General features: G+C 42.9%; 1 protein-coding gene across 2 annotated transcripts in view; it reads left to right on the top strand.

The window, feature by feature from the left end:
- Positions 1-14,473, top strand: part of VPS35L (VPS35 endosomal protein sorting factor like) — a 147,215-nt gene that overhangs the window by 81,715 nt on the left and 51,027 nt on the right. For both annotated transcript variants that reach the window (XM_030800208.1, XM_030800203.1), the window contains exons 20-24: positions 1,517-1,579; positions 3,937-4,022; positions 6,227-6,307; positions 9,283-9,346; positions 12,205-12,303. In XM_030800208.1, the coding sequence (XP_030656068.1) occupies positions 1,517-1,579; positions 3,937-4,022; positions 6,227-6,307; positions 9,283-9,346; positions 12,205-12,303 (393 nt within the window). The remainder of the gene's footprint in view (positions 1-1,516; positions 1,580-3,936; positions 4,023-6,226; positions 6,308-9,282; positions 9,347-12,204; positions 12,304-14,473) is intronic.

Below are 14,473 nucleotides of genomic sequence, written 5' to 3'. Positions count from 1 at the left end.
AGGAGGATTGCTTGAGCCCAGGAGGTCAAGGCTGCAGTGAACTGAGATCATGCCATACTGCACTCCAGCCTGGGCAACAGAGAAAGACCCTGTCTCAAAAAATAATAATAATAAAACGAAAAGGTTTTAAAAAGTGGATGGGCTGTGTGTTTACAAATTCTATCAGTAGATGGATGGATAAGTGAGAAGATAAAGTAAATGTATTAAAATGCTAGCTTTTGTAGAATCTAAGTGGTGAATAAATGGGTGTTTGTATAATTCTTTCAATATTCTTTATTTTTGAGCATTTTTATAATGAAATATTAAGGGGAAAAAATCCTGTCTTTTAAAATCACTGTTTATGTGTAGCTGTGCTTAAGTGTTAACAAAAAATTTCTTATTCTAAAGAGATTAGGTGCTTTGTGCTTCAGGAACTATTTTAATCAGACAGCATTGCAGTGTCTTACAATGGTATGCCTTGGAGCATTGTTTATGATGAAGATTTGAAGTCCTTTATTAGTTTTTTGCTTGACTGACCTAGTAAGCTGCCTAATTATGAAAAAAAATGGGCACATAACGTTCTTCATGTTCTGTTTTTAGAACATGAGAGATTTTTTTGGAAATTATTGAAACAGCAGTTTTTTTTAGTGTAAACAAATTGTCAGTACATTTTCTTGATAGCAACCAGAGGTAGAAAGTTCTATTTTATTTAGAAACAGCATCTCCTTGGCTCTCCTGGACCAAGGCCCTGTCAGCCTTTCAGTCTGGACTGTGCATCGCAGAGTGAGGGGCGGTAACCATCAGTGTCTGGGCATTTTTGAGGCAGACCTCACAGACTGTGCCACCATCCTTGGGTAATACCTTGGCCTTTAACTCTACCAGCAAACTCTGTCCAAATCTTCTCCAGTGAATAATCAAGAAACACAGGGCCACACGATGATGTAGAATAGGGATTGGCCAACTACAGCCCATAGGCTATATGTAGCCTGCCACTTGTTTTTGTGAATAAAGTTTTATTGGCACAAATTCATTTAATGCACATTCATTTAATGTTGGCAATGGCTGCTTTTGCACTACAATAGTGTTGAGTAGTGTGGTGGACTGTAGGACGTTTATAGAAAAAGTTTGCCCACTATTCAAGGAATAACAATAGCTGACATTAATGGAAAACTTTCTAAGGGTGGGCACTGCACTCAGGACCTTCCACGAACCATTCCATTGAGTCCTTACTGCTTTGATCTCCAGTTCACAGATGAGGAAGCTGAGACTGAGACTCAGTTACTTCCCCAGGACTACAAAGTAGGATGTACAGAGTCACTGGGCAAACTCAGACTGAGACAGAGCCTACCCTAAGCCCAGTTCACCATTTGTCGAACAATCCAGGCTTACCTTATTGTAGTTATAATTGCAAATTGTGAAAGGTGATTGCCTTTTTTAAAAAAAATTCAGGTTTTCATGAGAGAATGTGAACCAGAAAGAAATTCTTAAAAATTACATTTTTAAAAATAAGATTTTTGTTTGTTTGTTTGTTTTACAGCTTCAGTTAATAATTAAGAAAGTTATTGCCCACTTCCATGACTTCTCAGTTCTTTTCTCCGTGGTAAGTAGCATTTCTTAATTATCTTTGGAAATTTGTACCTGGCTCAGAGGTTCTCATTGTCTCAGTAATGTTTTCATGATGCCCCAGGCCAAAAGAAATATTCAGCAGTTCCTTTTATAAAGTAGTTAAGTCTGATCAACTTAAGTATTCATGTCCTAACAGATTAAGCAGTATTTGAAAAAATAATACACAAAAACTGAAAGAAAAATATTATTTCTGTTTCATTCCTTACTTATGGGATATGTGCTCCACTGGGCATTACACAACTTCTCAAACCTTCAAAACACTTTGGACAGCCTTCTCTTACTTCGCTCGTCCACAGTGATTTTCACAGGGCACTTGCTTTTTAATCACACAGCCTAATGTTGAAACTATGAAATACATTGAGCTAGTAGTTGTTTCAGTGTCTAACATTTGAGATTTACCATGATTCCCTCAAAAATTTAAAATATCCTGCGATGTCTGTTCGAGTTTGCTCAGTGCCCTGGGCAAGTAGGAATCTAGGTTATTCCCTGTATAGTAACATTCTCTGTCTCTCCCTTCGCTTCCCTCTTTCAGGTTCCATTTACATGTGCTCACAGGATTGTAAGATTTTTTATTTTAATCATAGCAGCTAATATTTATTGGACATATATCACACTCCAAGCACTGTTCTGGGACTTTACATGTATTGCCTCACATCAGATTCATACCACCGCGGGGAAGTAGGAGTTATCACTATAGTATTGCCTTCTTATCCAGGGAGAATACGTTCCAAGACCCCCAGGAGTTGCCTGAAGCTGCAGACAGAACTGACTCCTGTGTATACTGTGTTTTATCCTATAAATACATACCTACAATAAAGTTTCATTTATAAATTAGGCACAGTAAGAGATTGACAACAATAGCTAAAATAGAACAGTTGTAACAATATGCCGGCATCGGTACTCTTGCACTTTGGGAGCATTATTAAGTAAAATAAGTGTTCTTTGAACACAAAAATGCTGTGATACCGTGACAGTCAATCTGATGACCAAGACAGCTACTAAGTGACTAACAAGCGGGTAGCATCTACAACGTGGAGACACTAGACAAAGGGGTGACTCACAACCTGGGCGGGGCAGAACAGTATAGTGTGAGATTTCATTACACTACTCTGAGCAATGCACAGTTTCAAATGAATGAGGCTGGGTGTTGTGGCTCACACCTGTAATCCCAGCACTTTCAGAGGCCAAGGCAGGCAGATCTGAGACCAGGAGTTCCAGACCAGCCTGGCCAACATGGCAAAACCCTGTCTCTATTAAAAATACAAAAAAATTAGCCAGGTGTGTGGTGCATGCCTGTAGTCCCAGCTACTGGGGAGGCTGAGGTTGCAGTGAACCGAGATTACACCAGTGCACTCAAGCCTAGGCAACAGAGTGAGACTCTGTCTCAAACAAATAAAATACAATAAAAATAAAAATGAAAATGAATGAATTGCTTATTTCTAGAATTTTCTATTTAATATTTTCGGATGGCCATTAACCGAGGATAACTGAAACTATGGAAAGCAAAACCGCAGATAAGGGAGCAACTACCATATTCCCACTTTACAGATGAGAAAACTGATGCAGGAAGAGGTAGAGTAACTTGCTTACAGCCACAGAGTCACCGAGGTCAGGATTCAGAGCCAGGCAGTCCAATTTCGAGGCCATCTCTGAACAGCTCTACTCTGACTCTTCTTCCATTGCTCATCAATATAATCCTAAAAAGACTGAAGTCTGCCTTGCCCAGAAAAGCTTGTGGTCATCAAACGTTGCCTGGATGGCTCACCAAAATGTTAACTGGTCCCAGCACCAATCCCTGGAATGCACATAAGTTGTTTTAATAGTAACAGTTTTTTATTTTGTTTGTTTGTTTGTTTGTTTTTGAGACAGAGTCTTGCTCTGTTGCCCAGGCTAGAGTGCAGTGGAGCAATCTCGGCTCACTGCAACCTCCACCTTCCTGAGTTCAAGCAATTCTCCTGCCTCAGCCTTCGAAGTAGCTGGGACTACAGGCATGCACCACCACGCCTGGCTAATTTTTGTATTTTTAGTAGAGACAGGGTTTTGCCATGTTGGCCAGGCTGGTCTTGAACTCCTGGCCTCAAGTGATCCACCCGCCTGGGCCGCCCAAAGTGCTGGGATTACAGGTGTGAGCCACCGTGCCCGGCCCAGTAACAGCTTTTTACAAGCCCAGTCAGGTCCTCTCCCTGATTTCAGAGGAGTCCTCATCTGACCTGACTCAGAGAGATGAACCTCTGTTCTGCTTCTTTGACCTCCACAGAAAAAGGGACCCACAGATTCCTTCCTTCCGATAACTTGTGTCATTTGCATATAGAGTGCTTGCTTTATTTATAGGAAAAATTTCTGCCGTTTCTGGACATGTTCCAAAAAGAGAGTGTGCGAGTGGAGGTTTGCAAATGCATCATGGACGCCTTTATCAAGTGAGTGCCACAGTGTGCAGCAGAAGCCTTGATTCCTAGTGCCCTTGAGAAACCTGTTGATAAAAAATCAGTTCTTGCACTTTGAGGCCGAGTGATGTGTATTTATTTCATACAGAAAACCACACTGGAAGGAAAGCCACAGTAAAAGCAGCAGTCTGATAAAAGTTTGTAATTCGTGTTTAAGAAAACAGAGTAGCAAGTGTTATCATGAGCCTGGCCAGCAGCTCCATTTTACTTTGATGTGTTTTTAGAAGGAGGAGTCTTTTGATAAATTCCCCCAAGAGTAACATTTTTTAAGGATACAAATCAGGGCATACATACTTACAAAGAAGGCACCGGTGCTAGAAAGGTTTTCATCTTCAGTGTTTAGTTATGTAGCTGACTAATTTGTGATCAGTTTTCAAATTTAGCTCTTTAACAAAAAAGAAAAATCAAATTTAGTTCTTTTCATTTTTTTGATTAAGTCTGTGTTTGCCACAACTGCTCGACTGCTAGTGGTACATGAAATAATTTTAAGGTGGTACGTGGAAAAAAGGTGTTTTTGTTTTTGTTTTGAGACAAGGTCTCACTTTGTCATCCAGGCTGGAGTGCAGTGGCACAATTATGGTTCGCTGCAGCCTTGACCTTCTCACACTCAAGTGATCCTCCCACCTCAGCCTCCCAGGTAGCTGGGACTACAGATGTGCCCCACTACAACCCAGCTGATTTTTGCATTTTTTGTAGATGTGAGGTCTCTCTATGTTGCCCAGGCTGGTCTTCATCTCCTGGGCTCAAGCCATCCATCCACCTCAAAGTGCTGGAATTGTAGGCGTGAGCCACCTCGCCTAGCTAGGGTTTTATTTTTATTTTGTTATTATTTTTTTTTAATTTGAGGCAGAACCCTGCTTGGTCACCCAGGCTCGAGTGCAGTGGTGCGATCTCGGCTCACTTCAGCCTTCACCTCCTGGGTTCAAGCGATTCTCCTGCCTCAGCCTCCCAAGTAGCTGGGATTACAGGCACCCACCTCCACGTCCATCTAATTTTTTTCTATTTTTTGTAGAGACAGGCTTTCACCATGTTGGCCAGGCTGGTTTCGAACTCCTGGCCTGAAGTGATCCACCCGCCTCGGCCTCCCAAAGTGCTGGGATTACAGGCATGAGCCACCACACCCAGCCTGTTTTTATTTTTAGAGTTATATATTGATTTTAAATGTATTAGGCAGTTTATAACTAGTTTAATGTGATTTCATGTAAGATATATTTTTTTTAGGACAGGGTTAAGAAAAAAAAGCTAAAGTTACTTTAAATATTAGGTGTATAGATATGGTTCACTTTGGAAAATTGAGTTTGATATTGCTCAAATGTTTTAAGCTTTCTTGTCATCTTTCTAAAAGATTAATTCCTTCCTAAGGATTAATATTAATTCCTAATTAATATGCTTGGAATAAATATACCTAATTTACTTACCTAAAGATTTGTTATAAGAGTTTGCCCTTTTATATTATTTGAAAAACCAAATGAATCATTTTGCCTGGCAAAATTTGCCTGTTAAGAACACAGTGACAAAAAAAAAAAAAAAAAAGAACAGAGTGACAGGTTGTGGGCAGCTTCAGAAGGTGTAAGAAGCATAGTTGAAAACAAACAAACAAACAAAAACAGGTTTGCCCTTAGCCCACCTGGTTTAAGAAGGGGAACAGTTCTTCTGTGATTTTACAGTTAGGAGAAGTTATGTGTGTAGAAGAGCAAACTTGTTATTTAAAGAATTCTGGGCCAGGTGTGGTGGCTCATGCCCGTAATCCCAATACTTTGGGAGGCTGAGGCAGGCGGATCACCTGAGGCCAGGAGTTCGAGAGCAGCCTGGCCAACATGGTGTCTACCAAAAATACAAAAATCAGCCGGGTGTGGTGACGCACACATGTAGTCCCAGCTACTTCGGAGGCTGAGGCAGGAGGATCACTCCAACCCAGGAGGCAGAGGCTGCAGTGAGCTGAGGTCACACCACTGCACTCCAGCCTGGGTGACAGAGTGAGACTCTGTCTCAAAAGTTAAAAAAAGAATTCTGAGACAACCAGAGAACATGGCTCGTTACTGGTAAACTGGGCTGGGCGAAATGCCAGCTGGATAATTTGCTGCTTTTCAAGTGTGTACAGTGGATGAAAACTGAATCCACTTTTGCAGTGCTGTCAGTGGACAAAACTTTGACTTTTATCTTTAAATGTCTCCTAGGCATCAACAAGAGCCCACCAAGGACCCGGTCATTTTGAATGCCCTTTTGCACGTTTGCAAGACCATGCATGACTCCGTGAAGTAAGCCATGCTTACAGCTGAAATATAACATGGATTGGGTCTTAATGCCACCTAATAGAACATTAGGGAATGACTGCTTTAAGCTGCCACTGTGAATAATATTACTTTATTGGGTGTATTAAGATTCTTGCTAATGGGGACATTCCAGTCCAGGAGAGGAAGGAGGCTGAGGGTAACCTTCTTGAGAAAGCAACGTAGCAGATGTTGATAGAAAGGAATTTATGTTGCGAGTAAAAAGCTGGTTTTATTCAAGTGAACTCAAACTCCATGTCTCTTGGAGATTTCTGAGAGCAGCAGATAGTATAATAATGAGCTCACTCATCCAGTAATATAGCCTTTTTATTTCATCTCTTTATTAGCCAATTATTTGAAATTCAAATGAAACTGCTTACATTTCTTACATGAAGGACTTTATTTCCTCGGTATACTTGAGGCTAAGACCTATCCACAGGCATTACCTTTCAGTCAAAGGCTGAATAGTCACTGCTTTGCTTTCTGGTTTTTGTTTGTTTATTTTTAAAATATGTTTTCATTTGACTGTGCTTAGGGCAATTCCTGCTTATTTGTGGCTGAAATTTTAGTCCCCAAAGAATTTTTAAACACAGCAGCTTGATTTACTGGAAAATGTTACAAGAATGGAGAAAATTGTTTTGGAACATAACCATCAGCAAGATGAACTGTATTTCTTCTTTGTTTTCTCTGCATTTTAGAATATTTACTTCCATGATTTTGTGTGCTTTCAAATTCCTGGGTAGTTACGAAAATCAAAGTGTTGAGGCATTTCATAAAAATGGAACCGGTAGACTTTAGTTGGACAAAAATAGAAATAAATATACAAAAAGCATCCAGAAAGGCACTTAGATTCGTGAGATATTGGGTTTTGGCTTAAGTAAAATAGAATGTTGATTTCTCTGTTGTTAAAATTGTGCATAGTTGACAGACCAGAAGGTAGGGGTAGGGCAGCTCTTCTTTCAAATGTCATCCAGGGACCCAGGTTATTTCTGTCTTATTGTTCTCCCAGTCTATCTGGGGTGTTGTCCTTGTCTTCTTCTGGAAGCTGACGTACCTCAACCATGTCCACGTTCCAGCCTGTGGGCATTGGGGAACAGCAGCTTTCCTTTAGGGACAAAGCTGGGAAGGCTCACACATCACTTGTGTTCACATCCCATTGTTCAGAACTGTCCCATAGCCACCCCTAGCTGGGAAGGAGGGTAGGGAATGTTGTTCTAAGAACAAAGTGGGGCTGGGCATGGTGTCTCACACCTGTAATCCCAGCACTTTAAGAGGCCAAGATGAGTGGATCACCTGAGGTCAGGAGTTTGAGATCAGCCTGGCCAACATGGTAAAACCCCGTCTCTACTTAAAAAAACAAAACAAAACAAAACAAAACAAAAAATTAGGCAGGCGTGGTGGCACATGCCTGTAATCCCAGCTACTTGGGAGGCTGAGGCAGGAGAATCACTTGAACCTGGAAGGCACAGGTTGCAGTGATCCAAGATCACGCCATTGCACTCCAGCCTGGGCAACAAGAGCGAAACTCTATCTCAAAACAAAAACAAAAACAGAACAAAGTGGGCATTTGTATTGAAGAACAGTGGGTTATCTTTGCCAAAACATTTTCTCCAAGAACAAACCAACAAGCAAAAACCCTGACTCCTGTTTTCTCTGGGCTCTTAAAATAATTTTTTTAAATAAATTTGGGGAACTATTTTTTTTTTCCTTGACCACTGACTATACTGTTTATTTTATTTTATTTTTTATTATTATTATACTTTAGGTTTTAGGGTACATGTGCACAATGTGCAGGTTTGTTACATATGTATCCATGTGCCATGTTGGTTTGCTGCACCCATTAACTCATCATTTAGCATTAGGTATATCTCCTAATGCTGTCCCTCCCCCCTCCCCCCTATTTGGGGAACTATTGATAGGCCTTCCCAAGTATAATCAAAACTATAATGACTTTTTCTTATTTATATTTGTGTTAAATTTTCTATTAAATAGAAGCAACTGAGACCTGAGATTTACTTTACAGTGTATCAAAAAAATAAGACGGATTGATGGATGGAGAGGGGAATGGATAATTATGTGTAAAACAAGTAAAATGGTGATGGCAGGATTTCGATGGTGGGTGTATGGGTGTTTACTGGAAAATTCTTTCAACTTTGCTGTACATTGGAAATATTTCTGTTTCCTTTTTGGGGAGAACGGGGTCTCGTCATGTCGCCCAGGCTAGTCTCCAACTCCTAGGCTCAAACGAACCTGCTACCTCTGCCTTCCTAAGTGCTGGGATTACAGGTGTGAACCAGCACACCCCACTGGAGATTTTTTAAATAAAATATTCAATGAAACTTCGCTGAAATACAAAATTTGACATTAGACTTTGCTGCCCAAGTTCCAAAGAAGTGAAAGCTAACCTTTTCTTTTTTTTTTTTTTTTTTGAAACGGAGTCTCACTGTCGCCCAGGCTGGAGTGCAGTGGCGCGATCTCCGCTCACTGCAGGCTCTGCCCCCCAGGGTTCACGCCATTCTCCTGCCTCAGCCTCCCGCGTAGCTGGGACTACAGGCGCCCGCCACCTCACCTGGCTAATTTTTTGTATTTTTAGTAGAGACGGGGTTTCACCGTGTCAGCCAGGATGGTCTCGATCTCCTGACCTCGTGATCCGCCCGCCTCGGCCTCCCAAAGTGCTGGGATTACAGGCGTGAGCCACCGCACCCGGCGACCTTTTCTTTTCTTGTTAATAAATCTATCTTGAGAACAGCATCTTTGAGGGAGATGAGAAACATATTTAAATTATGTTAATTGTGATTATGTATTTTTATCAAAGGAAAAATAAACAGCCTGTTGGGAGTTTTTTAAATCTAGAAAATGCAAAATGTTCTTACCTGTTAAATTACTTACCCCTTGTGTATTTTTTTCTTTAGAAACTTTCATCTGTTACCTCTGTGTTAATTATGTACAATTATTGATTTTAGTGCACTCACTCTTGAGGATGAGAAAAGAATGCTGTCATATTTGATTAATGGATTTATAAAAATGGTAAGTATTAGGGAAGAAGTTTCAGTGCACTTGGAAGTCTGATGTAATTGTTTATCCTTATGCTGGCGAAAGCAGTTAACATTATGTTCTCTGGTGCTTTTCATTCTTAGTGAGATAAGATGAAATTAGAAAACATCTTACATTAGCCAGGACTCCCCTGGGGGCAAAGACAGCCAAGACAAACCGGCTTAAGAGGAAAAAGGTGGGGAGCGGGAGGGTGATGGGAGGAGGGATTTCTTGGCTGATGTGACAAAAAGTCCAGGGGCTGGAACTCTCCAAAGCAGCAGCCAGGCTCAGGGTCTCCGGGATGTCATCAGGACCTGCCTTCCCTGTCTTTATTTTTATTTTTATTTTTTTGAGACAGTCTCGCTCTGTCGCCCAGGCTAGAGTGCAGTGGCGTGATCTCAGCTCACTGCAAGCTACGCCTCCCGAGTTCACGCCATTCTCCTGCCTCAGCCTCCCTAGTAGCTGGGACTACAGGCGTCCGCCACCAGGCCCGGCTAATTTTTTGTATTTTTAGTGGAGATGGAGTTTCACCGTGTTAGCCAGGATGGTCTCGATCTCCTGACCTCGTGATCCGCCCGCCTCGTCCTCCCAAAGTACTAGGATTACAGGCGTGAGCCACCGGGTCCGGCCCCCTGTCTGTCTTTAGCCCTGGGCCCTGTCCTCTTGGCCTCCGGCTCAGCTGGGCTTGCCCCACCACAGCTCCAGGTTTCCATGCCCCCCAGCTCTGCAGCCCAGCAGGCGGGACTCCAGCAAAGGCCTGGGATTGAGTCTCTTTGGATTAACATGAGTCGTGGCCCCAAGCACACCTGGGTGACCTGAGTCAGGAGGGCCGAGAGTTGAAAGAAGGTGTGCCGTGAAGCAGCTGATGCAGATCATCAGATGGTGATGGAAACTATGCCGGGCAGGCAAAACGCCAGATATCCACTCCCCATCTGTTTTACTTATCTACTGCTGAGTAACAGCTCATCCCAAAACTTAGTGGCTTTAAATAACAGGGCTTTTTTTTGTTGTTTTTTTTTTGGGAGGGGGTCAAGACAGGGGTCTCGCTATGTTGCCCAGGCTGGTTTCCAACTCCTAGTTTCAAACAATACTCCAGCCTCGGTCTCCCAAAGTGCTGGGATAACAGGCCTGAGCCACTGTGCCCAGCATTAGTTTTTTATTAGTTCTCAAACTCTGTGGATCAGCTTGGTAACCAGGCTGCCACAGGCAGTGTGGTGTGGCACTGGCATGGCACAGTTGGGCTGGAGGATCCACAGTGGCCTTGTTCCCTTCTCTAGGGTTTTGGTGCTGGATATGGCCTGGGGCCATCTTGGTTTTCTTCCATGTCCTCTCTTTCTCTCCACTGTTCTCCTCAGTCAGTGGTTTCAGTTGAGCTCTCTTACTTGGTGCTGCCTTCTATGAAGGCACAGACAGAAGTAGCAAGGCATTTTAAGGCCAAGGCTTAGAAATCACATGGTGAGGCCAGGCACGGTGGCTCACATCTGTAATCCCAGCACTTTGGGAGGCTGAGGCAGGTGGATCACCTGAAGTCAGGTCGAGACCAGCCTCACCAACATGGTGAAACCCTGTCTCTGCTAAAAATACAAAATTAGCCGGGTGTTGTGGTGCATGCCTGTAATCCCAGCTACTCGGGAGGCTGAGGCAGGAGAATCGCTTGAACCCAGGAGGCAGAGGTTGCGGTGAGCCAAGACCATGCCACTGCATGCCAGCCTGGGCAACAGAGCAAAACTCTGTCTTGGGAAAAAAAAAAAAAAAAAAGAAATCACACAGTAAACCCCTGCCACATTCTACTGCAATCTGTGGGTCAAAGCAAGTCACAGAGCCAGTCTGGAGGTGAAGAGGCTCTGCCTCTTGATGGGGGGTAGTCCACAGAGACATTGCAGAAGAGCCGGCAGAGTGAGAGGGATTCCTGCAGCCTCCTTTGGGAACATCCCACCATTATACTGTCACAGCCTGAACAGTCTTCGCCTTCATTCTGTGTCCTCTAAGCCAAAACACCAACTGCTGCCAATATCTTCTATTTTAATAGAAAAGTCAGGACCAAAGCTGACCGAGATGAAAATGACGAGATCACTTTGAAAATAACTTTGAAATTCTGACTTGTTCAATAGTGCGGGTTGTTTAGTCCACCTGACTCTGTGGGTGAAATATCAATTTTGATGAAAATTCAGGATTAGCCTTTCAATTCCCGTATTAGGAAAGAGACCTATGGATTTTCCCAGGTCACTCTCCTTTGCCCTTGCTTTTTGTACTCATCATGTGGTATTTATCTTTTCATGGCATTGTCTGAAAGTTACGAAGTTATTATAGAAAAGAATATAAGGAAATCAGATATGAAACATGATAGCTGTAATGGAAATGGCGATGTTAAACCTCATCTGGACAAAAATGATTGATGTACAGTAAAGTTTTTCTTACTAACCAGCTGTTCATAAATTTGAAGAAATAGGAAAAGAGGGGATGTTTAATGGTGGAAAAACTTCCATCTATGGCTTCTGTAGCCACCAGTGAGCTGCCAAGGTTGGGTCCCCATCAGGGAGCAGAAAGGTGTGATGGTTACGACAGCAAACCTGCTGACAAATGGCCCCCAATAACCACATTTATGTTCTGTGAAAAGGCCACAGCTGACAAACAATATCCCATTATTCCCTTTCCAGTGGTTTCCTTCGGAGCCTGGAAAATTCTACTTACACTCTGAGCTTCTGTTTTATACCCTTTGACTTCTTATGTTCTAGTCCAGTGCCCATATCATAAAGATGAGGTGGCAATAATAATATTTCAGTCATACCATGTGCCTGTGTTCCCTCTAAAAATACCACTGTCCCCTTCAGCATCTTTCTCCTTGATTCTAGATTTCCTTTGGCCGTGATTTTGAACAACAGCTGAGTTTTTATGTTGAGTCCAGGTCGATGTTTTGCAATCTGGAGCCTGTTCTTGTGCAGTTGATTCATGTAAGTATTTTCATTCATTAGTTTCTTCTCTCAGTAAATATTTATTGATCATCTACATCCCAATCATTTTTATTTTATTTTATTAGAGACAGGGTCTCACTCTGTCACCCAGGCTAGAGTGCAGTGGTGCAATCATAACTCACTGTAGCCTTGAACTCCTGGGCTCAAGCAATCCTCCTGTCTCAGCCTCCTGAATAGCTGGGACTACCAGCTCAAGCCACCATGCCTGGCTATTTTAAATTTTGTTTTGTTGTGTTTTGTTTTGTTTTGTTTTTTGAGAGATGGGGTCTCAATGTGTTGCCCAGGCTGGCCTCAAATTCCTCACATCCAGCAATCCTCCTGCCTTGGCCTCCCAAAATGCTGGGATTACAGGCATGAACCACTGCACCCAGCCTTAATCTGGGATTCTTCTGGTCCTATTTTGTTACTGTTGTCTATGGTATGCAAGGTGGTTTCTCAAAGGTTAATAAACTTACAACTTTGGTTTTATTGATCTGTTTTTCTGTGAGATTTGCATTTTCCCATTTCTGCATGCCAGCAACAGAGTTAAGTGATTGACAATGATTAGTTACAGAAATCTAACCAGAAGGAGCCCCTTCTTACCTAACAAGACGTTCCCAACTTTCTTGGATCATGGCATCTCTCAGTAACTTTTTATGGTACCCTCAGACCAAAAGAATTAATAATTGCCCTGTTTATTAAGAAGTTAGGTTCAGGCTGGATGTGATGGCTCACACCTGTAATCCCAGCACTTTGGGAGTCTGAGGCTGGCAGATCACTTGAGGTCAGGAGTTTGAGACCAGCCTGGCCAATATGGTGAAACCCTGTCTCTACTAAAAATACCAAAATTAGCCAGGCATGGTGGCAGGCACCTGTTGTCCCAGCTACTTGGGAGGCTGAGGCAGAAGAATCACTTGAATCTGGGAGGTGGAGGTTGCAGTAAGCAGAGATTGCGCCACTGCACTCTACACTCTAGCCTAGGCAACAAAGGGAGACTCCATCTCAAAAAAAAAAAAAAGTTAGTTTCAGACAACTTAAGTATTTATGCTCTAACAACTTGATAGCCATTTGAAGAAAATATATATAAATTGAAAGAAAAATAATACTTTTCTTTTCTTTACTTTCTGAGATGGAGTTTTTGCTCTGCTGCCCAGGCTACAGTGCAGTGGCACGATTTTGGCTCACTGCAACCTCTACCTCCCAGGTTGAAGTGATTCTCTTGCGTCAGCCTCCCGAGTAGCTGTAATTACAGGCACCCGCCACCATGCCTGGCTAATTTTTTGTATTTTTTAGTAGAGACAGGGTTTCACCATGTTGGCCAGGCTGGTCTTGAACTCTTAACCTAAGGTGATCCACCTGCCTTGGCATCCCTACGTGCTAGGATTACAGGCATAAACCACCAAGCCTGGCCTATTTTTTTCTTTTTTAATTTTTTTTTTTTGCACACAAAACAATAAACATTTTCTAAAAGTACATACAAACAAAAAGATGCATATCAAACATATTAGGAAGGTTGCCCATGGGAAGACGGGGAATAGAAATGGGGGGTGGGAATTAAAGAAAATAAATGAGAGAGGGACTTTGTATGGATCAATGATAATAACTCAATCCTCTATTTGACAAAGAAGAAGGAGAAGGAAGAGGAAGAAAAAGAAAGTGGGATAAAGGATCAGAAAGGGAGGAAAATAGAAAAAATTAGAGTACGACTCCAGGGTAGACCTGTTTTGTTGTCGCTTGGTTGGTTGGTTGGTTTGTCAGTTGTATTTTTCATATGTTTTGCCATGTTGGCCAGGCTGGTCTCGAACTCCTAGCCTCAAGTGATCAACCCGCCTCAGCCTCCCAGAGTACTGGGACTACAGGCGTGAGCCACCACGTCCAGCCCCCACATTGCTTCTGGCCTCTGTGGTAGACCTCCCAGACGAGGCGGCCGGGCAGAGGCGCTCCCCACATCCAGGACGGGGCGGCCAGGCAGAGGTGCTCCTCACTTCCCAGACGGGGCGGCCGGACAGAGACGCTCCTCACTTCCTAGATGGGGTGGCGGCCGGGCAGAGGCGCTCCTCACATCCCAGATGATGGGTGGCCGGGCAGAGGCGCTCCTCACTTCCCAGACTGAGCGGCCGGGCAGAGGCGCTCCTCACTTCTTCCCAGACGGGGCAGCCGGGCAGAGGCG

Source organism: Nomascus leucogenys, chromosome 2, assembly GCF_006542625.1.
Source record: "Nomascus leucogenys isolate Asia chromosome 2, Asia_NLE_v1, whole genome shotgun sequence".
Taxonomy (NCBI): Eukaryota; Metazoa; Chordata; class Mammalia; order Primates; family Hylobatidae; genus Nomascus; species Nomascus leucogenys.
Note: the sequence above shows the minus strand (reverse complement) of the source record. Positions and strands in the feature narration are given on the sequence as shown.